Raw genomic sequence first — 25,235 nt, forward strand, 5'->3', positions numbered from 1 at the left:
TACACTGAATGAAAGTGGTAACAGTGGACATCTTTGTCTTGCTCCCAATCTTAGTGGAAAAGCTTTCAGCTTTCCAATGACTATGATATTCATTGTGGATGTGTCACACATGGCCTTAATTGTGCTGGGGCATGTGCCCTCTATCTTCTAAAGTGGAAGCTTCACTTCACACTCACACCAGTAATGTTCGAGAATTCCTCTTGCTCCACATGCTCATCAACATTTGATGTTATCAGTCTTCTCCATTTTAGCCATTCTGGGGTCTTTAATTTGCATTTACCCAATAACTAATGAAATTAGACATTTTTTCATATGATTCTGTATCTTCCATTATAAAGCATTTGTTGAAATCTTCTGGTCATTTCTTAAATTAGGTCATTTGTCTTATTACTGAGTCATAGGAGTCCTTGAAATATTCTTAACGTCATATTTTCCCAGTCTGTTGTCCATTTATTTTCCAAAAGAAGTCTTTGGATAGGCAGAAATTGTGAAGGAGCTCAATTTATCAACTGTAAAGTAGCTCAATTTATTTTTCTATTAGGTTAATGTTTTCTGTGCCCTTGCCTAAGGGACTTCTGTTTACTCCAAAGTCCCGAACGTATTTTCCTATGTTTTCTTATAGAACGTTTATTATTAGGTCTAGGATCTGTACATAGTAAATCTTGCATAGTGCTGGCTGCAGAGAGATTCCAGTGCCATGAGACACCTTCATGAGCAGAGGGCTGAGGAGGTCCACACGGGAAAGGCAGGAGTACTTGATGCTTTTCTCACATACTTGGGAACTCCCAGAACTTCAACTGTACACTTTGATTTTAAATATAGGAAAAGATACTGGGGAAGGTAAAAATATTAGTGATCATAGTCAGTACCCTCAACAAGGTCACCATCTAAAATAAAGATTACAAGCCTTGGCCTCCAACCCATCAGAGTTCCCACTGATACTTTCGTGGACACTACTGAAGATGAAAGACTGGGATACTCTGATCAGTCACACATTCTTCCATTCTTCTTCTGTCATTTGAACATAAGGAGAAACCAAATGACAAAAACTACATTATAAGTAGAACTGCTAATGCTCCAAGCCCCAGGCGAGATCCTTAAAGGAAGAATCTTGGGCACCACTGCTTCAGGGCCCCAGGAGAACATTTAACTGAAAAGCTCCTCATTGGCCATGGGCCCTATGAGCCTCAGGACAAAGCCCCACTGGGTCAGCATAGACATCCACAGCACAGGAATTTGGGAATACAAAAGAGTCCCAGGCAAAATTTTAGGCCAAGATCTTCACAAAATCTTGAAATGAAATCAAATCCCCAAACTCATTTCCGATCCGCTGCCCTCCTAGGGAGTATTAATCAACACATCTTTGTTCTAATGTTTCAACAGGCTGTACAGCTATGAAGGCGGAGCCCACAAGGGCACAGACATCTACATGAAGCTCCTGCGGAAAGTAACTCACAGACTACGCAAGACAGGTAGCTTTACTCATAAGCTAGACTCTGAGGAACTCAAATGTTAACTCACTATTCCTTTTCCAACTGGAAAGTTAAGTTCAAATGTACTTTTTTCCTTTAGAAACAAAGCAGTAATATTATCAGGAAATTCAGACTAGAGAGTCTCCTGGCTTTCTGGAAGAACAGTACAGACACAGCATCGAAAGACCCAAGTGCCAGTCCCAGACCTGCATTACTAGCTTTGGCATGTTCCAAATTATTTACGGGGATAATAAAAAATTAATAGAAAATTATTTAAATTATTTAAATCTAATCATGATTGTTGAAAAGACTAAACGAAATAATACGTCCAGTTAGCATAGCTTAAAGCCCCCAATGAGTATTCAAGAAATAGGAAATACCACTCTTAATTAGTGGCTTTGATGTCACCAGTATTAATCCAAAACTAGCCAGCCAGAGATGCTCCCGAAAATGCCTCCCTGGCGTTTAGGCTTCTCAAACATGGGCACTGGCAGTGACCTGAAGAGCACGGCCGTGGCAGTCACCGTGGATGGCCTGGTGATGGCAACCGGCAACAACCGCGAAATAGCAGGGCAGAGAACTGCGGAAGACTGTGCATTCCCAAGTGTGCAAAACACATTCTGTTTTTATCCACAGGTATTTCTACCATAATTATATAGTGAGAAAATATATATTCAAAACTACATAAATTTCCATATACGTGTGTCCGAACAGTTTGGAAAGGAAAGAATATAACTCTCTTCCCTACATCCCAAAGCAGGGCTACCAGGTTTGTACCAAGGACCTTTCTCTAAAAAGCACCTACTAACGTAGCTGGATCCATTTTGGGTTTTAATCATTCAGAAGGAAAGGATTAAAAACAAAACAAGAAGTTACATAAGACCTGGTCCCTCGATGGCTGACAAGGTCATGGAGAGAGACAAGCCAACAAGGAGTCACTCGCTGAGTTCCCAGCGCCCGAGAAGATGGGCGGCGGGATGGATGACGGAGGGGCAGCTGTGCCCGCAGGCTCAGTCGGGTACCTGGGGCTCCCAGAGCCAGTGCACACAGCATGTGCTCGACACCCTGACGATCACTCACGAGAGACCAAACTTGACCAACAATCGGCACCCTGGTCAGCACACCAACTGCAAGCGTCAGCACAGTCAAAGCCGGACCGACCTCCTGGCCCCCTCGGGTTCCTTCTTGGATGACCACAGAGACCAACGCCTCTGGCCTCACAAAGTGCTGCCTACTTTTACCATCTTCGGGTTTAGTAAGTAAGCAAGCTTGGGTGTATTGTGAAGGCTACACAAACCTTGACTACATCTTTCTTAGCAAAAAGAGCCCCCACGTTTTTTAAGTATATTCTCCATAAAATCTATTCTCTCCAATGACAAGTCATGGAGCCTGCAGTTGAAAGTCAACTCAGTAAGACCAGACATACTGAAGGGGGAAATCAGAGGGGGAGATGAACCGTGAGAGGCTCTGGACTCCAGGAAACAATCTGAGGTTTCAGAGGGGTAGGGGGTGGGGGCAACAGGGCAGCTGAGTGATGGGTATTAAGGAAGGTATTTGATGGGGCACCTGGGTGGCTCAGGGGGTTACGCCTCTGCTCAGGTCATGATCTCAGGGTCCCGGGACCGAGCCCTATATCGGGTTCTCTGCTCAGCGGGGAGCCTGCTTCCCCCTCTCTCTCTGCCTGCCTCTCTGCCTACTTGTGATCTCTGCCTGTCAAATAAATAAATAAAATCTTTAAAAAAAAAAAAAGGGTATTTGAATGAGACCTTGGGAGGAAGGCAGTGTTGGTATGTTATAATCCAACATCCTGATTCAAAACCATCTGAGGACCTTTTTGTATTGACTATTTATTGATTCATTCAAAACACAATTTCTCATTCCAGGAGGATTTATATATTTGTGCCAGGAGTTTGTGCTCACTCTCAGGCCAGGACACTTTAAATTAAATCCTCAGTTCAGGTTGCCTTTTCCTTCCAGTAAGATTCTGAGATTCCTTATTTTCTTGCTTTGAGGTATGGGATTTTTTCCTAGTTTCCCCTTTCATTAAACATGGCTTGGGGGAGGTCCTGGCTGTACATACGGGTCTGCCATCCAATTCACAGTGGGGGCAGGCCGAAGGTTAGCCTCCTGCTCCACCAGGTGGGCCACTGAAACTGTGTTCCCAGAGCTAGATGGCATATGCTGGCTTCCGAGGCTCACTTCCCTTCCAGGATTTGTGCTTTCTAGTTGGTTTGGCCCCTGAGGATTTCCTCTTACTTTGCTGTTACACATTTTGAAAAACTAAGGGAAAAAGTTTTAATTCTTAATCAGCATTTTTTTAAAAGATTTTACTTACATGAGAGAGAGAGCAGGAGTGAGAGTGAACAATGGGGAGGAGCACAGGGAGAGGGAGAAGCAGGCTTCACGCTGAGCACAGCTCCTGATGTGGGGCTTGATCCCAGGATGCCGGGACCATGACCTGAGCCAAAAGCAGATGCTCAACCAACTGAGCCACCCAGGTGCCCCTTAATCAGCATTTTTAAGGAACACAAGCAAAGAGGGTTATTGAGAGCTGCTAGTCCATGATACTACCAAAACAGAAGATACACTAGTTATCTTCTGAACTTATGCATTATTTAATATTTTTTCCTACTAACAGATATATATATTTTTTAAGATTTTATTTATTTATTTGAGAGAGAGAGAGAGAGATCACAGGTAGGCAGAGAGGCAGGCAGAGAGAGGGGGAAGCAGGCTCCCCACTGAGCAGAGAGCCCAATGCGGGGCTTGATTCCAGAACCCTGGGATCATTGACCTGAGCCGAAGGCAGAGGCTTAACCCACTGAGCTACCCAGGAGCCCCTAACAGATATTTTTTAATTTAAAAAAATAATTAAGGGGCGCCTGGGTGGCTCAGTAGGTTAACTGTCTACCTTTGGCTCAGGTCATGATCCCAGAGTCCTGGGATCAAGCCCCACACTGGGCTCCTCACTGGGAGTCTGCTTCTTCCTCACCCTATGCCCCTCACCCCTCAAGTGGGCACACACTGTCTTTCTCTCTCCCTCTCTCTAAAACAAATAAAATCTTTAAAAAGAGAAAAAAGGGGGGGGGGGTGCCTGCCTTCGGCTCAGGTCATGGTCTCAGGGTCCCGGGATTGAGCCCCACACCGGGCTCTCTGCTTAGCAGGGAGCCTGCTTCCCCCTCTCTCTCTGCCTGCCTCTGTGCCTATTTGTGATCTCTGTCTGTCAAATAAATAAATAAAATATTAAAAAAAAAAAAAGGAGTTTCAGCAACAGAAAAGATAATACTGGTCACTTCATGTCTTCACTTTCAGGGATCGGTACTGCAGGTCCTCAGGATCAAACATTTTACGAAAATGCTCAGCTCGGGGACACACCTCCTTGGTGAGCACCATAGCTGTACAATCCTGCTCACCTGTGACACTCGACTGAGATGCTCTGAAGGCACATCACCCGCCACCTGCACACAGCTGACCCTGGCCGCCCTCATCCGGGATCAGTGGCCAAGCCCCATCAGGTCCGCCTCCCTGAGAGCTGCTCGGGAGCACAAGTGCCGAGCCGGGTACCCTGCTGCCCGCCGCAGAGCTGTCCTCTCACTAAACTTCACCGCAATCCTGGGAAGTCAGGGCATGAGCGATCCAGCTGACTGGAGAAATTTCCCTCAGTGACCGTGCGAGTCCCACAGCTACTCAGCGGCACAGCTAGGACGACGGCCCACTGATGCCAAACCGCAGAGCCACCTCCTCTGCGCCATCCCATCACCATCTGCCCAGCCTTCCACAGGCTGCCAGAAGACCGGCCCTTTACTGCCCTGGACGCCCAGTATCAGAGACCGCCCTTAGGAAAAAGCCTGAGGGAGACCGCGTGCGGCCGGCCACCTCCCGACCCCATGGGCCTTGGCCTCTGCGCAGCCACGCTCGCTCCCTCCCTGGGGCTGCCCGCTCGCCATGCCCCTGGACCGGAAGCCGAATTCTGTACAGCCCTGGGCTCCCGGCAGGGCTGCCGTGCCTGGTAACTCTCAAGCAAACAGGTCCCTACCGACACCCTCACCATGCGGGGCCCACACCAACTCTCGGAAACGGCTTCCAGAGGACGAGCCTCAGTCTTGCTCTGTAAGACATGCCTTCACTGAAGCTCCGCCAGTGCTCGTGGCTCTGTTTCAACAGACGACAGAGGCAGTGCTCGCTGAGCTCCCCGGAGCGGGGCGTGCCGCACAGGCTAGACCATACCGGTGCCTCCAGTCATAAGTGCAGCAACACCAGCGTGAGGGACTGCACCTCATTCTCCACAGCCCCGGTTACGTAACAGACACAAGGGCTGAGTAGCCAAGCTCCCTAAACATGACTCATGAGCCTCTGCCCAAGAGTCACCCGAATGAGGCTTCGATCACAGCGCTCCCGCGAGAAGTGCATTGTGAAACGGACAGCCCGGCTGCTCCGCACACCTGACTTAGAGCATCTGACAGACGACACCCAAACGGATGGTTTTAATGAAATTAAGATGAATCCATCCTGAACAAGCTCCCAGTATCACCTGTGCCCTACCCAGGGTCTGATTTCTCCCTCTCACGGAAGTGTCCGGGTAGCACAACCTGAATCTGGGGTTCTCGTTAACCAAATGGGGAGAGAGAGAGAGACCGCTGCGAACGGAGTCACCTAACAACTCTGGGTCTGGGACCCACTGTGACTCCCACGAGGAATACCCACGTCAGTGCTACACGAGAAGCTCGGCCTTTTCATTTACAACAGCATGAAAAAGAACGCGATAATGGGATACATTTAACAAAAATGAGTGAGACTTGTACACTGAGAGCAGTAAGAGATCGCTGGAAGAGACCGTGCAGGGAAGACACCTCAGGCTCCTGGGACGGAAGACAGTACTGACAGTACCGAGACATCAAAACTCCCCAAGTGACCTACACATTCTTCCCAATCCTGATCAAAATCCCAGCTTGCTTCTTTGGAGGAACTGACACGTGGACCCCAAAACTCACAGAGAAGCTCAAGGGACCCGGAATAGGCAACACAATCTTGAAAAAGAAGAGCAGCGTTTGAGGACTCACACTTCCCGACTTCGCAGCTTACCATGAAGCTGCCGAAGCAAGTCAATACGGTCCTTACGTGAGAACGGATATAAATCAATGGAACAGAATTAAAAATCAAACCTTCAGCGTTTGCCACAAGGATGCCGAGACCAGTCAGTGGGAGGAGTGTGTGCACAGTGAGCAGTGCTGGGACAGCGGGGTCTCTGCCTTCCACCGAGGAACTTGAACCCATCTGCACATGATGAAAATCAACTCAAAATGGATCAAAGACCTAAAGGAACAAACCAATCCTAGGAACTTCCTACAAGGAAACAATAAAACTTTCTGACATTGGCTTCGGCTCTGTTTTCCATGACACAATAGTAAAACCATGAGTGATCAGAGAAACAATCGATAAACGGACTTCATTAAAATTAAAAACTTCTGTGCTGCAAAGGACATCATCAAGAAAGGGAGATGACCACCCAGCAGAAAGGGAGAACATTTTTGCAAAGTGTGTATCTGATAAGAGACTAGTATCCAGGATATATGACAAACTTTTACAACAGAACAATAAAAAGAAAACAAAACCCGATTTAAAAATTGGCAAAGAATTTACATGCGTGGCCAATAAGTGCGTCATCATCAGCCGTCAGGGATGAAGACTGACCCCGGCATGAGACCGCTCACACCCAGCAGGACGGTCATGATGAGAGCATGGACAGCAGAAGGCATCCAAGGGGATGGGAGCTGTGGGGACTTCCACACGCTGCCGTCCACATGACGGTGCGGCTGCTCGGGAGAACAGTCTGCTGATTCCGCAGGTCAGACACGGAGCCACGGGATGACCCAGCAAGTCCCCCCCTAGGTATGCACACCCAATAGAACTGGAAACGTGTGTCCTCACAAACATGTACACGTCGGTGTTCACAGTAGCTTTATTCAGAAACACCCAAAGGTAAAAACGACCCAGCTGCCATCAACTGACGACGGAACGAGCAAATGTGGCCTAGACACGTCCCGTGGGACCCGCTCTCCCACAAGCGTGCTTGGCCCGGCGACTACGGGGACCGCTGAGACGCGGCCCCAGCTCTGGCCTCCGGCTGCATGACCAAGCCCCGTTACCGAAGACGCGTCACTTTAAGATCCAGTCCCCGTTTGCAGGAGCTCCTGGGGTAAGCAGCTTAGAATTCCCAAAGGCAGTAAGCGTCTGTGATTCTGGTTATGTATTTAGTTACATTCTACCCCATTCTAAAAAATCACCTAAATCAACGTTTTAAACCCAACTGAGCAACAGCAACAACAGCAAGATGACAGCGAGGATGGGGAGAACCTGGGATGGAACAAGAGGGGCGCGGGGCGGGCGTCAGGAAAAGGCGAGCGGCGGCGGAGACGTGCTTCTGTCAGGGCGACCCTCACTCCGACAGCTGAGGCAGGACGAACAGACCACGAGCTCCGAGGGCCCCGGTGCCCCCGAGATGCAGAGATGCCCCCGCAGCAGCGTCGCCCCGCACGTCCCCACGCGGTCAGTCCCGAACAGCCCCCCGCCCCGGAGCGCCGCACGAGCGGGGCTGCGTGGGGCGCCTGCTCTCAGCACCCCCTCCCCTCGCGGCACCAGGTCCAACGCCAGGGCTGGGCCAGACCCCGCAGCAGGGGGGCAGCTCCTCCCCTGAAGCCCAGCTGGTGGCACAGCAACCCCATCGGTCCCGCTGCCCCTGCCCCCTGCCGGCTTCTCTACAGCCCTGACTTCCCGCCTGGAGATTTCCTTCCGTCCCTGCACACACACACGCCCTACCTTGCTCAACCAGACATTTCTCCGTCCCCTCTCCTCCTCCCCTTCTCAGTGAGGAACGCGACTTCCCTGCCTCCCCACACAACCATTTCTTTCTTGCCGGGACCATGACCTCCCCACAGCCGCCCTGACAGCCGGGTGCCCTGCCGCCGGGACTGACACATCTCGGCCTTACCTACGCTGTATCTTTACACGTCCCCCCTCTACTGTAAAGAGCCTTTCCTGGATCCCCCCCATTGCTCCAATTCGGAGCTGCATTTGACACACAGTCCGAGGTCACAATTACCGTGTGCATATCTACCAGCTTTTGCTGGGCTTCCCTAGCAACGGCTTCATTAAGGAACTGCAGCAAGAAGTCTTAAGAGGCTACTCGGAACTGCACAGAGCAGCCCGCACACAATTTAAATGGCTCTGAAGAGAAAATGAACCAGAGACAACGAGGCCACAGCTTCTAGTCGGGAGAATCTTAAACGTCCCGGCTCGCTCGTGACCCCCGGGGCTGCGGCAGCGCCAGTGCTGGGAAGCACGTGCTCCTGCCGTGCACGCTCGGTGCGGGGTGCAGGGCTTCGCCAAGCTTTTCAAAGAGTTTCTTACTATCACTTGCTCTAATTGTCACCTACCATTTCCTGCAAAAGTAGTTTTTCTGTAAAAGATTGCGATACTTCAAAAATCAACTCAAACTGGATAAAAGACTTAAATGTGAGGCAGGAAACCATCCACATCCTAGAGGAGAACACAGGCAGCAACCTCTGTGACCTCAGACGCAGCAACTTCTTGCCAGACATGTCGCCAGAGGCAAGGGAAACAAAAGCAAAAATGAACTATTGGGACTTCAATAAGATAAAAATGTTCTGCACAGCAAAGGAAACGGCCAACGACACTAAAAGGGAACCTTCGGAATGGGAAAAGATCTTTGCAAATGTCTTATCAGATAAAGGGCTAGTATCCAAAATCTATAGAGAACTTATCAAACTCTATAGCCAAAAAACAGAAAGTCCAGTTAAGAAATGGGCAGAGAACATGAAGAGACATTTCTGCAGAGAAGACATCCAGACGGCCAACAGACACATGAAAAAGTGCTCCCCATCACTCGGCATCAGGGAAATACAAATCAAAACCACAGTGAGATCCCACCTCACAGCAGTCAGAATGGCTAAAATTAACCAGTCAGGAAATGCCAGGTGTTGGCAAGGATGCGGAGAAAGGGAACCCTCCTACACTGCTGGTGGGAATGCGAGCTGGTGCAGCCGCTCTGGAAAACAGCATGGAGGGTCCTCAACAAGTTAAACAGAGCTACCCTACGACCCAACAACCGCATTATTAGGTCTTTATCCAAAGGATACGAACACAGTGATCCAAACGGGCACCTGCACCGCAGGGCCCACAGCAGTCCGACCGCGGAAAGAGCCAGACGCCCCTCGAGCAGTGAACGGGTAAAGAAGGTGCGGCGCGCATCTAAGCGGAGCACCACGCAGCCGTCGGAAAGAATGAAACCTGCCATCTGCAGTGAGGTGGATGGAGCTAGAGAGTGTTGTGCGGAGGGAAGGAAGCCGGTCAGAGGAAGCAAACGCCGCAGGGTTTCACTCAGATGTAGGTTCGAGAAAGGAAACAGATGAACATAAGGGAAGGGAGAAAAAAGAGAGAGTGAAGCAAATCATAAGAAACTCTTAAAGACAGGGCGCCTGGGGGGCTCGGTCGGTGAAGCGTCTGCCTTTGGCTCAGGTCATGATCCCGGGATCCTGGGCTCGAGCCCCGCATCGGGCTCCCTGCTCCTTGGGGAACCGCTTCTCCCTCTGCCGGCTGCTCCCCCTGCTTGTGCGCTTGCTCCGTCTCTCTCTCTGTGTCACATAAATAAATAAAACCTTACAAAAAGAAACTCTTAAGTACAGAGAACAAACTGAGGGTTGATGGAGGGGGTGGGCTGGACGGGGGATGGGTACTGAGGAGAGCACTTGCTGTGACCTGGTGTTACAAGCGAGGAATGAATCACAACACTCTGCTCCAGAAACCAATACTGCATTGTATGTTAACGAACAAAATTCAAATTAAACCTCAAAAAACAATTTTTTATAAAAAAAAAAAAAATGAGGGGGCACCTGGGTGGCACAGTCGGTTAGCATCTGCCTTTAGCTCAGGTCATGATCGAACCCCGCACCAGGCCCTCCGCTCCGCAGGGGTCGCTGCTCCTTCTCACTCTCCCTCTGGGCTCACTCTCTCACTATCTCTCTCTTAAATACATAAATGAAAACATTTTAAAAATAATAAAAAATGAAAGACGTGCATCCCGGCCCCCGGGAGTGTTAGGGCCTCGGATCCTCCCAGGCCCTCCCCTGCCCCAAGCACACGGCCTGCCGTCCCATGGCTTCGGGCCTTCTCGGTGCCCCGCCCCCCACCTGACAGTGACCCGGGCAGAGCTGCCACAGGGCAGACACCACGACAGTCCTGGACAAGCGCAGCTCATCTGAAGCAATCCTCCCCGCGGCCGGGCGGCTCGCTATTCTAGCAGTCCTCACACCGAGACACGGCGAAAGGGACACGGCGACCGTGCCGCAGGTCCCGCAGCCCCTAAGGGGCAGGGCAGGCCGTGGGCGCAAGCCGGCTGACCACCCTGACCACCCTCCAGGCCGCAGGGGCAGGGCAGGCCCCGCAAGCCCCTAAGGGGCAGGGCAGCCCCTAAGGGGCAGTGCAGGCAAGCTGGCTGACCACCCTGACCACCCTCCAGGGGCCGCCGTGGTCCCAAGCCGGCTGTGAACGACCCCACGAGGTCCCGCCGCGTGAACGCCCTCCCCACCTCCCCACCTGCCAAGCCCCCGGTCTCCGCACTCACGAGGTCTGGCCCCAGCCTGCCCACGACGTGGCTTCCCCTCAGGAACAAACCACTCAGGGCCCCGAGTGACCGCCAGGCCACACTCTTGAGTTTGCTCAGGGCTGTTTCCCTCACACTGAGTGGCCCAAACGCTGCCTGATTTTCCTCTTTGTGGTCTACTTGCCTGTCCTGGGTTCACCGGCTCTCCTTGGTTTTTGTCTCTCCCTTCAGTGTCTTACCCACGCAGCAGCACCCCTTCCTGTCTGCGCTGGGGACTCCCTGTGACAAGGGGCCTGATGGGCAATGAGGTGCTTCCCAGGAAGGGAAGGAGGTACAGAGCAGCCACATCACCTGTCCAAGGGAGTGACGCCACAGCCCTGGGCCTAAGCATTACGGTAAAATACCGACTGTAGCATAGATACCGTTATAACACGTGTGAGGAGGCCACACACCAACCCAAAGACATTCATTAGCTCCAATTTTGTTTCTCTTTATTTTATTCCTATTTTGAAAACTAAGAATCTCTAGTTAATATGGCAAAATATTCATGTGTCAAATCTGGATGGAGAGGCCCGAGTGTCTCATTCAGGTTTTGTATGTGTCCACAATACGAAATGACGCTAATCTCTCTCCTCTCTCCCAACCCCCACCCTCCCTCTCGCCTGAGCCTCAAGCCCAATATCCAACAGGCTTTTCACTATGCCCACAACTGACCCAACACCTTTCCCCACAAACATCCTCTGCAGCTTTCCCTCTTAGAGCACAGCACCAGCAAAATCAAGCCAGAGCCTGGGTGGTGGTCCCGCCGACCCTCCCCACAGTCCCCCATGGTACGAACCACACGTGTGCATGGTCGCTCCCTCTCCCTGCTCAGCAATCCCCAGGTGGGAGCATCCAAACTGCCCCCCTGACCTCCGTACTCAAGACAGATGGGATCAGATCGTCCCGTGCCTGGAAGTCCTTTCCTCTAACCTACCACGCTTAGTGTACGCGGCAAACCCTTGCCCTGGCCAACAAGACCTCCAGCCCTGACTCGGCCCCTCTCTCAAGCTCCCCTCCAGCGTGTCTCCACAAGCTCTGGGTCCTCCCAGGGAACGCGCTGGCTCTGATTTCAGACTCACTCCTGCTGAGCCAGCTTCCTGGAATGCTCGGCTCCCACGGTTCCCAGTGCTCCTCTCCGGGGATCTCGGCTCCCACGGTTCCCAGTGCTCCTCTCCGGGGACCTCGGCTCCCACGGTTCCCAGTGCTCCTCTCCGGGGATCTCCTCCCCAACCTTCCCGTCCCAGCTTGAACCTCCCTGTCTCAGACAGCCCTGGACCCCACGCCCTCCCCCACCACCAAACTGGCTTCAGTCCATTTGCCACGTGCTCCCTCTCCCCTTTTCCTCACGCCCTCCCGCACCGAAGGTCTATCTTGGCTACGAGACCGTCAGCTCGCGGAAAGCAGCTGCAACCCTCCTTCCCAGCCCCAGAGCAGCCTGTGCCCAGCAAACAGCTGTGTTGTTACAATCACCTGTCCCGCTCCCCGCCACGGGTCCGTAAGCAAGCTGCTGGACGTTGGAGACCTGGTTCCCCGTCCATAAAAATCCAAGTGACGTTAGCCAACGTCTCAAATCTTTCTCGACCAGCAGCTTCGTGATTTAGCATTAGCAACAAGCTCTAACGATTCCGCTGTAGCAAAACCCTATCCGGACGCAGACTCAGAAGCATCTATTGACTGTCCTCTGTGTGACATCAGCGACCCACACAGGGTGACAGATGACAGTCACATCCCAAATGACAAGACTGAGGCCAGTGGCCCAGAGCTGCTTCAAGGTCACAAAGCTGGCAAGTGGTTTCTCCAATCAAGAAAAATTTTAAGGGGAAAAAATGTGGGATTCTGAAAGGAAAGGCTCATCATGTGAGGAAGGAGACGAAGGAGCTGTGTTAGCAGGACAGCGGGTTCTGGCTGCAGAGCTGCCACCGGCCGCACGGAACCCCGGCGCCGCCGTCGGTGGGCTCGAGACGACAGGCTCCAGAGAGCCGCGCGAAGGCTTCCGCGAGCAGGACGCACACCCACCTGCCGGAGGTTAATGTAGACGGCGTTCTGCAGGAACTCGGAGGCTTCCATGCTCCGCTTCTGAATGGCGAGGACGCGCACAGCCTTGACACACGCCTCTAACTCGACCACTCCGGCGCTCTTGTACTGTAGGACACAAAGGAGGAGACTCATCGAACAGAAGAGACAATCAAGATTCTCTGTTGTGTCCCAAAAGCCGTCCTACAGGGGGCCCCGCAGGGCACTTCCCCAAGCTCAGGGACCGACAGCAACCCCCCACCGTGGGGAGAGGGGGATGGCGGTTCTGTCGGAGAAAGTCCATCTGTTATGGGGTCAGAGGAGGTTGGCGGACTGAACCTACAAATGCACAACAGCGGGTATTTTTATCTAATTTCACGATACCATTGGTGGATACTTGTCTCCATTTCCACTCACATCTCCTGTGCTCTGAAACACCTTGAGACCCTCTCACACCTGCCGAAGTTGTGAATGTATCTGACTTTGTATCTGCACCCCTGTGTGCCTGCACTTAGTGCTCCACGCCTCTGTGATCTTCCCTCCGAGTTACTTGGCCCTGCTTCTCAGCTCTGAGAGACAGAGGACACAGAAAAGGGACCCAGCCCTTGCTACTTGACGGTGACCCTGGCTAAGTGCTCTCAGGCCTCACCTCCAGGGCTCCCGGCTCTGCCCAAGATTGCTCCCACCCGGGAGGGCTGTGGGAGGGCTGCGTGCGTGTGGCTGGGACCCCGGATCAAGGTCTGGAGTGCCCCCTGTTCCCCCTCCAGCACCCACCCCCCGCCTGACACGACACTGCAAAACTGTACGCTGGCTGTGCTTCTGCCGGTTTGCTTTTCCAAACCTGTTTTGTCTTTTCTCCTAAGCACCCTGAGCTGGAGTGACCTTCTGTTGAGGAATCTGGAAAACTTGCAGTTGAAGAAAAGGTTTACACAGGGGAGTCCCGTAGACGAGCGCCCGCGGGTGAGGACGTCCCCCACCAATATTGTCGGTGGGCATTGCACACTGGGAGTCACCCCATCCCACCAACCGCTGTGGCCGAGCACCCCGGAGGCCTGGCAGCCCCACCTGCCCATTTACCAATTATGAAGAAGCAAAGGTAGAATCGCTCGTGCTTCTTACTCAAGTAATTTCTATAAAGTAGACAAAGAAATGTGCTAGGAAGGGCAGGCCTCCATGCTCCCCTCTTTTCAAATACGTGAAATGTCCATAATTTGTGATATATTACAATTACCAGACACAGTCATAAAAAGAAACTATACTTCCCCAACTACCAACTCTAAAGCCAAAAATCTACCGTTTTTTTGTTTGTTTGTTTATTTTTTACGATTTTATCTGTTTACTTGACAGAGAGAGACAGAGCAGGAGAGAGAACAGAAAGAGGGAACACAAGCAGGTGGATTAGGAGAGGGAAAGCAGACCCGATGCCAGGGAGCCCGAGACAGGGCTCGATCCCAAGACCCTGGGGTCATGACCTGAGCGGAAGGCAGACACTTAACAACTGAGCCACCCCGGAGCCCCAGAAATCTACCATGTTTTATAGACCATTTAACAACAACAACAAACATAAGGACTTTATTTCACTAAAATTAAATAACTTCTTTTCCTTCAAAACCCTTAAAACTTCCATTTAGGTGAAAATAAAAGTCAGCTCCATGTTTTCACATATTTTATGCGACACTCATATATTTTTTAATTATACTACACAGAGGTTTAAACTGCAATCATGAAAAGCTGTCCATCCATTAGTAGAAAGGTGCCCACAACCAGTGGGCATTAGGAAAAGAAAGGAAAATCCCTAATGACCGACATACCTAGTCTCCGTCATTTTCCTGGGACATAAGCTCTAGGACGCAGGAACCAAGCCCCGTTTCACTATTGGGTCCTTAGTAACTACCTACTAGCAAAGGTCCCTGCATAGAACTATACAAGCACTTGGAACACTAAAAAAATTAAATTAAAAAAAAAAAAAAAGAACTATACAAGCAATACTTTAAGGATAAATGAGGGAATTAGCTCATTCAATTCTAAAACAAAAATCCTAAAACAAATTCTACCATTATTTTAGGGCCCAAAATGAGACCTAAAAAAGGTAAAGTTTCTCGCCCAAGATTACAAAGCTAGTAACTGGTGAAGGCAGGATTTGAACTCAGGTATGACGCCAAAACTAAGGTGGAAATATCACTCCATTAGGAACAAAGTGACCGTCACTAGAGAGGCCACGTGAACGCAGCTAAAGGCAGGTGAGCACTGAGAACTCGGTGCAGACACTAACTCCTGCAGGGAGGGTCCTCTGCCTCCCAGCCCAGCTCTCTTTCCATCTGTGCACACGAGGAGACCCAAGACCTAGCTTCTGGTTCCAATAATGCCACTGTGTGACTCTGACAGTCACTTAACCTCCCTGGGCTTTAGGATCTCTGCTATGGGAAGTTAGGCGGCCATATGATTCTCCAAGGTTCCTTCCAACACCGGTATCTCAGCAGAAGGTCTATGTCTCTAGTCATCTGTTCCAATATGAAAGAATTTCCTTGGCCACAAATCAGAAATCTAATTAAAAAGTATTCATGAAGCCACCAAGAGTCTGCTGAAGAGATTTTGCAATCCCTCGCAGAGAATGAAAACCTCGCAGAGCTGCAGGTAGCCACTAACTTTAAGTGAGCCCTGGCTGGTGAGCCGGGGTCCACCTGCTTCTCCCCAGTAAGTGGGAGGGAGCCTGATGAGTGCGTGTGTGTGTGTGCGTGCATGCGTGGGTGTGTTACAAATCAAATACATTCAGATCCGGGAAGTGCACAAACACCCCTGGACCACTGTCACTTCATGGCGGTGGAGGACATAGAAGCGGAAAAACAGGAGCAAAGAGGTATGACGCAAACGAGGAAAGCAGAGCCCGAGAGACCGGCAGGACGCGCGTCTGCCCCGTACGGGAGGAGAGGAACTGGTTTCTTCCAGACATCCTGCTGGACACGTACTCAACCAGGGCAGGAGACGGTGACCAGGTAGAATGAGCCCTCCTCTGCAGTAGGCATTGACACACACAGATCATTTACCCTGATCAAAAATTCCACACGGCAGGCCTTCATGTCCCCATTCGAGAGAAAAAAACCTGCGCTGATCCCCCACAGCTGGACTGAACTCTGACGGCCTGAGACACAGGAGGGGAGACTCAAGCCCGGCTCTGCCCGACTCCAGAGTCTGCTCTTCCCACTCTTGGAACTGGAAACATCATGTCCCACGGCCACTGACTCCTCTGCCACACCCCTGCAGACAAGTCTCGCATCCTTCCTGACACGGAGCTGCAGGTAGCCACTAACTTTAAGTGAGCCCTGGCTGGCGAGCTGGGGTCCACCTGCCGCGCCCACCGGGCTTCGCCCCAGAGGCAGGAGAGCCTGGTCCCTGTGCACGTCCGGAGCCTCCTCCCCTGACCTTACTCGGGTTCCTTCTGCCTCCCTAGCCCAAAGACAGTCACTAAACTGCTAGAATTAGTTCACAAGCACACGACCTCTCCATCTGTCCGCCCACTGACAGAACTTCGCTATGATCACTTTGATAATGTTGGAAACAATTGCAAAGAGAAAAGAAAGGATTCTGGAAAAAGTGCTTATTACTTATAATTTTTAACTAGCCAGTTACAAAATGAATATTAACACATCAATCTTGTTGCTCGCTTCGGCAGCACATATAATAAAACATCAGTCTGGGGCACCTGGGAATTAGCTTGAGCCTTCGGCTCAAGTCATGACTCCACATCGGGCTCCCTGCTCAGTGGGAAGCCTGCTTCTCCTTCTCCCACTCTCCCCCTGCTTCTGTTCCCTCTCTCGCTGTGTCTCTCTCTGTCAAATAAATAAATAAAATCTTTTTTTTTAAGATTTTATTTATTTATTTGAAATACAGAGATCACAAGTAGACAGAGAGGCAGGCAGAGAGAGAGGAGGAAGCAGGCTCCTTGCCAAGCAGAGAGCCCGATGCGGGGCTCGATCCCAGGACCCTGAGATCATGACCCGAGCCGAAGGCAGAGGCTTTAACCCAGTGAGCCACCCTAAATAAAATCTTTAAAAAGAAGAAAATCAATCTGCCTTCCTACAATATCAGCTCATAGCAGTTCAAAAATATAATGGCAAAAAATCTCATCCACAAAATTAACAAAAATGCATACAATAACTAGGAATAAACTTAAAAACAATGCTCACGTTCTCAATAAAGACAACTGCAACTGTACTGCGGAACTTAAAATAAGACGTGTAAATGCGGAGATGTTAACACAGTCTACAGAGAAAAGCAGTTTTGTGAAGATATAAGTTCTCCTAAAAATAATTCAAAAGTTATTGCAAACCCCATGAAAATTCCAATGTGGTTTTCTTTTTCCTTCTTTCTTTCTTTTTTTTGTAACTTGAACAAAATATTTCATAATTCTTTATGAATAATAAAGTCAAAATACTAGCCAAGAAAATCTGGAATCAGAGGAAGGAATTTTAAAGAAAAGAAGACACATTATCATATATTAAATAAATTACAGGAAATAAAATAGCATGATACTAGACTAAGAAAAGAAATTTGTAGAAAGGAATGAAAAAAAAGTCAGATTTAGACTCTAATATATGGGTAAGCAGGATTTCAAATCAAAGAGAAAAGTTATGAATTCAGTAAGTCATGGTAGAATAATCAGATAGTACCTGGAAAAAAATAAGTGATATTGCTGTGTCATTATGTACACAAAATAAGTTACAGGTAAGGAGGTAAATAACTTAGAATGCTAACAAGAGGGACGCCTGGGTGACTCAGTCGATGAAGCACCCACTCTTGCTTTCAGCTCAAGTCATGATCTCAGGGTCAAGGTAACAAGCCCAGCATCAGACTCCACGCTCAGCACAGAGTCTGCTTGGGATTCTCTCCCTCCCGCTGGGTCCCTGACCCTGCTTAAGGGTGCCTGGGCGCATGGCCCCTCTGTCTCTGTCTCTGTCTCTGTCTCTCTCTCTCTCTCTCTCATTAATTCTTTTTAAAAATATTAATAAAAAAAATAATTGCAGGGGCACCTGGGTGGGTCGGTCGTTAAGTGTCTGCCTTCAGCTCAGGTCATGAATCCAGGGTCCTGGGATCCAGTCCCACATCACGGTCCTTGCTCAGTGGGGAGTCTGCTTCTCCCTATCCCCCTGTGTTCTCCCTCTCTCTATCAAATAAAATCTTTTCTTAAATAAATAAAATGCTAACAACAGCTAATACGATACTTTCCAGTACTTCACTCTGCCTATCCTCACTATATCCCTTTGAGAGAGGTACTATCATCACCCCTATTTTAGACATTTAAAAAAATTTAAGGAAAGGAATTTTATTCTATTGTCAAGGCATTTCTAACCATAATACTAAAGGTAAAACCCATAAGGAAAAGACTTACCATATTAAAAACATGTTTTGACCACAAACAAAAAGAAAACCTCATGAACAAAATAAAGGCAAACAACATTAGGAAACAGATTTGTAACAGACATTGATGAAAGGTAAGAAGCTAATATCCATAACATACAAAGAGCTATAACAAATCCACAAGAAAAACAGCCCACCTTAAATGTATGTAGAGGACACATATGGGTAATTCATATAAGAAATGTAAATGGTAACAAGGGGAAAATGCTCAGTATCTCACTGATAATTAAATGTAAACAATGAAAAGCTACTTTTGCCCATCATAGTAGCAAACACCCTAAACGGTGGCAAATATCCTAATAGCTAGTGTTTGTGAGAGAGCAGATTGTTAACCTTCTTGAAGGACAATATGGCAATGTATAAGTCCCCAAAATACCATGCATTATCTGACTCAAGTCCACTTCTAGGGACTATGCCCTTAAAAAAAACTGTTTTCCTTCCCACGATGGCAAACAGTGCTCTGTTCCTGCATATTAGGTCATTTCAGTTTTCCTAATACTCAGGAACGGAGACCTGGTTAAATAAATAATTCTACTCCTTCTCATTCCCTGTTGGAGAAGGAATTATGATCAATGTAAAACATCACGTCCAGTGATTCCCAGAAATCTTAACTAAAGGAATGATCATACAGGCACACGAGAATAGGGGCACCTGGGGGACTCAGTCCGTTGAGCGTCCTGTCTGGGTTTCAGCTCAGGTCATGCTCTCAGGGTCATGAGATGGAGCCCCGTGTCGGTCTCCACGTTCAGTACAGAGTCGACCTGAGGATTCCCTCACCCCCTTTGCGCCTCTCCCCACAGTCTCTCTCTCTCTTTCTCTTCCTCCCCCTCTGCTCCTGCGCCTTTGTGCTCACTCTCTTTATTTGACAGAGCTCAAATAAAGAAAATCTTAAAAAACAAAAAACAAAAAAGCACACAAGCACACATGTCCAAAGACGCTCACTGAAGCCAGTTTTCCCAGAAGTGGGATGCAAGAAAGCCCGCGCAGCCCCCAGGATGGGGAGGAAGCAAAGCTGCGGGCTCTGCGGGAGCAGGCAGGCCGCGCGGCTCGAGGTGCTGCCCGCTCCCCGCGCGGGGCTCCCAGCAGTCTTGCATGCGCACGAGTAGAGGGCCTCCTCCACCAGGGAGGGGACCGTCCACCCTATCTGCAGAGGGCAGCGGCCTGCAGCGTGAGGACATCGCGGTGTACCTCTCAGGGAATGGGGGAGTGGCGGCAGGACACACGTGGGACAGCCTCGTCAACCTAAAGAAGAGCCACCCACCTGCACACATGCGTCACGGGCCTGCCGCCCGCGAGACATCCACACTGGACTCCGCACACTCGCCAGTCCGAGAGGTGAGGGCCGGGGAGGGGGCCGCTCCCACCGGCTGCCACCGCCTCACCCCTGCGCAGCTGCAGCTCTTGTCTTCCGGATGGCGGAAAGTGTATGTGAAAATTTAATTTTTTTTTAAATCCAGTAACAGGAATGGTGCATCCAGAAGACGGCACACTGGGCACATCGTTAGAAAGCAGGCCACGCAAGACTGAACTACAGAGGAACACATGCTGCGCCAAATCAGAGACGCGAGTCTCCGCACGGTGAACACAGAACGTGTGCCAAGACCAGAAAACAGATGCTAAAGGGTTAAAGCGACTATCTCTGAGCAGCGGCGCTATGATAGCCTTTCTTCCCCTTTCCCCAAATACTGAATGACATACACATTATCTTGAATCGGAAATAAAACACGTTTTCAAGCATACAGTATCCTGTGTTAGGGAATAATACACGAATACTTACGGAACCAAACAACTGGGAGACACTGTGGTGCTTCACAGTGTAAACCAGGAAATCCCGGTTCAAACGACACAACTAGGAAAGGGGTTTACGAAGCAGTGACATCACCTTGCTGTAATAGGAAATGGCCTCCTTATACTTGTCAATTATGTCCTCAGGACTAAGACAGTTCTTAGCACGTCCGATTTCGGAACTGGTGTCGGGATTTATGCCGTTGGTCGTGAGGGCACCTGCAAACCAAAAGGAAGAAAAGAAAGAATCTTTTGCTATTCTGTCTTCTTTGTTCTTTTGAAAGCGGGGCACAGACAGGATAAAGCTTAAATATTCCCCCCTCTGCAGTTTAAGTAACGAAGCCATTTTTAAATTCTTCCTAGCTTCTATGGCCCCTGTAAGTCTTACCATCAGAGCCTGTGTTAAATGATAATTAGCTCAGAGCGCATTCTCCTTCCTGAAACTGTCTAGCAGAGACCGTGGGACGCGCTGTAGGAAAGTCACCCGTCCACCATGTCTCCGTCCTGGAAGACGACGCGACCGGCATGTATCACCTCGCGGCTCTACGCTGAGCGCTCGCAGGAGGCCCCGTGCATGCCCTCCAACAAAGATAACTACCTGAAAGCGCTTCCTGGATCGGCCAGGACTGAAGGAATCCAACCGACAAAGGCTGCTGTCCTGTCTGTGGTTCCCATTTTCCAGCTCCGGCCAACCTCTGTCACTAGGCAGAAGGGCCGAATTCCTCAGCTGTCAGACTCACGGGAGGGGAGAGTTCTGGAGAAATCTCCATTTACAGAGCACGGGAAGGGAGAGTTCTGGAGAAATCATTTACAGAGCATGCCGGCTACACATGGAACTCGGACAGGGAAAAAGGAACACGTGATCCTTATTTTACGGAACACAAGAACACAAACCACTCTGCCACACCCCAGCAACAGAAAAAGCCAGGGTCCCACTAAGCCACTTCTTTCTGTCTCTGCCAAACCCCGACTTCCTGGTGCCTGCCAGGGCTCAGGCATGAGGCTGCGGCCGAGCCTTACAATCCCCAGGGCCCAGGCGGGCATCTCACCACCCGGGACACACATGCCAGTCTGTGCCCCACGCTCGCTTCTGATCTGGCTCCGTTATTCTGTAAGCTGCCTTAAACGCTTTGGGGAACAAGACAGAAGAATGAATGGACACACAGACAGACAGGTGGCAGATGCGCAGACAGACAGAGGGACTCCACGCAAAGGGGAACAGAGACAGTCTCCTACACAAAACCCTCCTCCAGCCAGGGAGGACAAAATCACCACAGGGAGCCACAAAGAGGCATGGGGCTTGGGATCTGGTTTCCTTCGGATTTCGTGAAAATCACAGCAAGGCACGAGAGGACAGAACTACAAATGATAAGAGAAAAGGGCATGCTTGAAAAAACCTAAAGTGTATACCTTTTTAAAGAACAGGTTCAAATCATCAAGGCCCAATGACACAATCCTTACAGAGAGCTGAGAATTCCATGTCCAGGCCACAAGGCCTCCCTTCAGAGCATGGAGAGCTGACACAGAGCGTACAACACCAGCAGAGCCAAAGAAACATGGTTTTGCACGCAGGAGGACTCAGCACGTGTGCTAGGGAGCCCCCAACCATGCTCTGAGGGAGCTCCCAGGGTACCCCAGTCCTGTGGTGAGGAAAGAAGTCCTGGGGAGGCAGGGGTCCTTGCTGGTCTTCAGAATTCCAGAGCGAGTGACTCCAGGGCAGGACTCAAACTCAGGCCTATGTTTTATACCAACGCACTGCTATGCCTCGTGTGCTGCTCGTGTGTCCAATACATCCATTTCCGGCTGAAAGAACACTGAGCGAGTGTACAGGCAGTCGTGCTTTCTCTAATAGGCTCTAATAATTTATCTTTGTATCACTGACTCCTACTCTTTTCCCTTGAAGAAAGGAGGGAAACTAACGGGGCCCCGAGGGAGGTGGGTCTTTCATTCTCCACGGCGCCTCCTGTCCTCTAAACAGGTTCTGACCGAGGGGTCCGCACCCAGGGAGAGAGAGGAAACGCCCGCTCCACTTTGAAAGAAATGGCCCCAGCGATGACGAGGGTTCGTTTAAGGATGAAGCACCAGTACTGATGCTGGGGGATAAGCCGGCACCACACAATGTGCCGGCTACGAGCAACAGCAGAGCTCAGGAGAGAGCTTAGTGGGTCACAGTGGTTTCATTTCATTCAGGACAAGAATAACAAGCTCTAAAACACGAGTATGCAATAGATTCCATCTTTCTTGACATCCACAAAGCGCTGACAGCCTGCGTGGAATGCTAGTGTGAACCAGCGAAACCAGGAGTCATCAGGACCACAGCCTCGAGTCTACAAGCAGGAAAAATCAATGAAACTGGCAGGTTGACGGCCAGGCAGGTGGCAAGGAAAAGAGTGGACGTGGTAAGGAAGAGGCGGGGAAAGTTCGGAAAACAGCATCATCACGACGGAGGTCAGGTGTCCATCCAACCACCATTCGTGCACTCAAGAGACAGGCAGAGACTGACAGAGTCCTTTTATAGGCAAGATGGCATACAAGGCACAAAACTGGAAAGGCAACACACACAGAGATAAAACAAAGCGGAAATCAGAGGGCATAGAGCAGAGACAGACGAGGCAGGAGAGAGACAAAACCGTGAGAGAGAAGAGCAGCACAGGCACCGCGGGTGCGGCGGTGAGCCCGGCACGGCCCCGGCTCGCTCACATCCTGTCCTATTGAAAAACCAAGCCCCTGCCACAGGGGACTCCTGGCACCGTCTCCAGAGGGCCAGCAAGGAGACAGGGCTGCCGACAGGTCGGGAGTGAGACTGGGCACCTCCAACTCTGCGGCACAGGTGGGATTTCTAATGAACCGTACAGGGACGCCTGGCGGGCCATTTGGAGAAAGATCAAAACAGACCCGTTCCTCACACCGAACACAAGAATCAACTCCAAATGATCGAGGATCTACACGTAAAACCGAAAACCATTAGAGAAGCTCCGGTAACTCAGGTGAGCTCCTCTAAAACTGGATACATGGAAAGGCTCTCTACGATGCAAATCCAAATGCGGTTTCAAAAACTGATAAATTCAGTTATGTAAAAATACCACAAAGCCAAAATATAAATGAAGATCTGAAAGTATTTACGACATATTTCACAAAGGCTATAACTCTAATATAGAGAGTCATAAAAACTGAGAAAAAGCTAAAATCCAACAGGAAAAAAAAAGGAAAGATATAAGCAGATAATTCACAAAAGAAAAATATAAAGATGGCCCTCGCCAATTAAAAAGCTGTTGAATGTCACCTACAGCCTATCTAGTTGGTTAAATGTTATACGAGCAAGGAGCCGTTAACAAACCTGGAGAGAAAAGGCATCCTTGTGCGTGGCTACTGTGAATGCAAAGTGCTATGACCTCTATGGACAGAAATGTGGTAAAATCTAATAAAAGTGTGTCTACATGTTTTTTTCACCTTTCAACCCAGGAACACCATTTCTAGGAATTTATGCTGAAGACCCAATGCCAATAACACAGAAACACACGTGTATGGGGTTATTCCCTGGAGCAGCGTAATTCAAACAACTGGAAACCACATGCCCACGAGGAGACCAGTAAACAGAACACGGCACGTCCACGCACACCTGTGAGAATGGTTGGGGCACGTCCCCATGACCCGCCCAGGATCAATTTCCAGGATATGCTGGAAAACATAATAGCAAAAAAAGCCAAATATAAAAGAACATGTATAATATGCTATCTTTTGCCCAAGAACTAGAAATAAGAACATATGTCTGGTTCTCTTCAACAACAAACAAGCAAACAAACATCCCCACTAGAGTGAAAAACCAGGAATGGATGGGATTAGTCGTGTGCAAAGGTAGAGGGGCAGGAGGTAAGAGGGGTGACAGAGGCAGTGACCCTTCTATGGGTATAACTTTTTGTACCATTTTGACTTTTGGAACCATTTTAATGTTCTATATAGTACCAAAAAAAAAAAAAGAAATCTATCTTCTCTGGGTATAACTTTAGGTACAATTTTGACTTTATGGAACCACTTTCATCTTCTATATAGTAAAAAAAAAAAAATCAATCAAGATGGGGGAACCCTATAATGACATGCAAACAGAAACAAATGAGCCCACATTTAAGATAAATAACATAATTACCTTGACAGAGAGGATTAAAGGACAAACCAACCAGCCTCTGATCATGTACCTTGTATACTGAGCCCCGGGATAAAGACAGAAAGAGCCTAAACAACTCTTACATTCTACTTAAATGTTTGTTTTATGGTGACATTACTCAGTAATGCTGAAACTACTTTCTGTATACTGTAGGACTGAGACAATGAGTAAATATATTGATAACATCGGGAGGCAGATTTCTCACTGTCAGAGAGGGAAGATACAAATATAACACAGGGAAAGAGTGGAAAGACTCCTCAGGTTTGGGACTGGAATCAGAGTTAGCGGAGTATGAACTCTAGATAACACTATCAGCTTCTCAAAGGGCCATAAGTAATAGCACATTTAGTGCCAGATCTTGGTTTCTAAATACCATTTGCCAACAAAGGGAACTAGAACACTGGAGAGGGATGTCTGATGTCAAAGTTGGGTCACGTATCTCCACTCTACTCCAGACAGTGAGGAAATGCGTGCACAAAGGACACAAGCACCAGCTAGAAGGGCTCCCCCCGGCCCAATCTAGCCAACGGCAGTGGGGGGACAAAGAATGACAGCGGCGGATTAGAACCCACTGAATAAAATAGAGATCCGGAAGCCCACACACAGTGAAGCCAGGTGGATGGCCGGCCGCACGGATGGTCGGGCAGACGGCAGGGAGGGAGGAACTGAGAAAAGGATGGGCAAGCTCTTCCTCGCACAAGAAGCCTAACCAGTAGATGGGTAAGTA

At 49.5% G+C, this 25,235-nt stretch overlaps 1 protein-coding gene across 3 annotated transcripts in view; it reads right to left on the reverse strand.

Annotated features, from left to right (window-relative positions):
- The window catches only part of TRAPPC9 (trafficking protein particle complex subunit 9), a 487,526-nt gene that overhangs the window by 426,818 nt on the left and 35,473 nt on the right, over positions 1-25,235 (reverse strand). For all 3 annotated transcript variants that reach the window (XM_045078162.1, XM_045078161.1, XM_045078160.1), the window contains 2 exons: positions 20,444-20,565; positions 13,150-13,275 (listed from right to left, as the gene is read on the reverse strand). In XM_045078162.1, the coding sequence (XP_044934097.1) occupies positions 13,150-13,275; positions 20,444-20,565 (248 nt within the window). The remainder of the gene's footprint in view (positions 1-13,149; positions 13,276-20,443; positions 20,566-25,235) is intronic.

The sequence above is a fragment of the Mustela putorius genome, unplaced genomic scaffold (assembly GCF_011764305.1).
Source record: "Mustela putorius furo isolate JIRA1106 unplaced genomic scaffold, ASM1176430v1.1 tig00000228_pilon_pilon_pilon, whole genome shotgun sequence".
Classification (NCBI taxonomy): domain Eukaryota; kingdom Metazoa; phylum Chordata; class Mammalia; order Carnivora; family Mustelidae; genus Mustela; species Mustela putorius.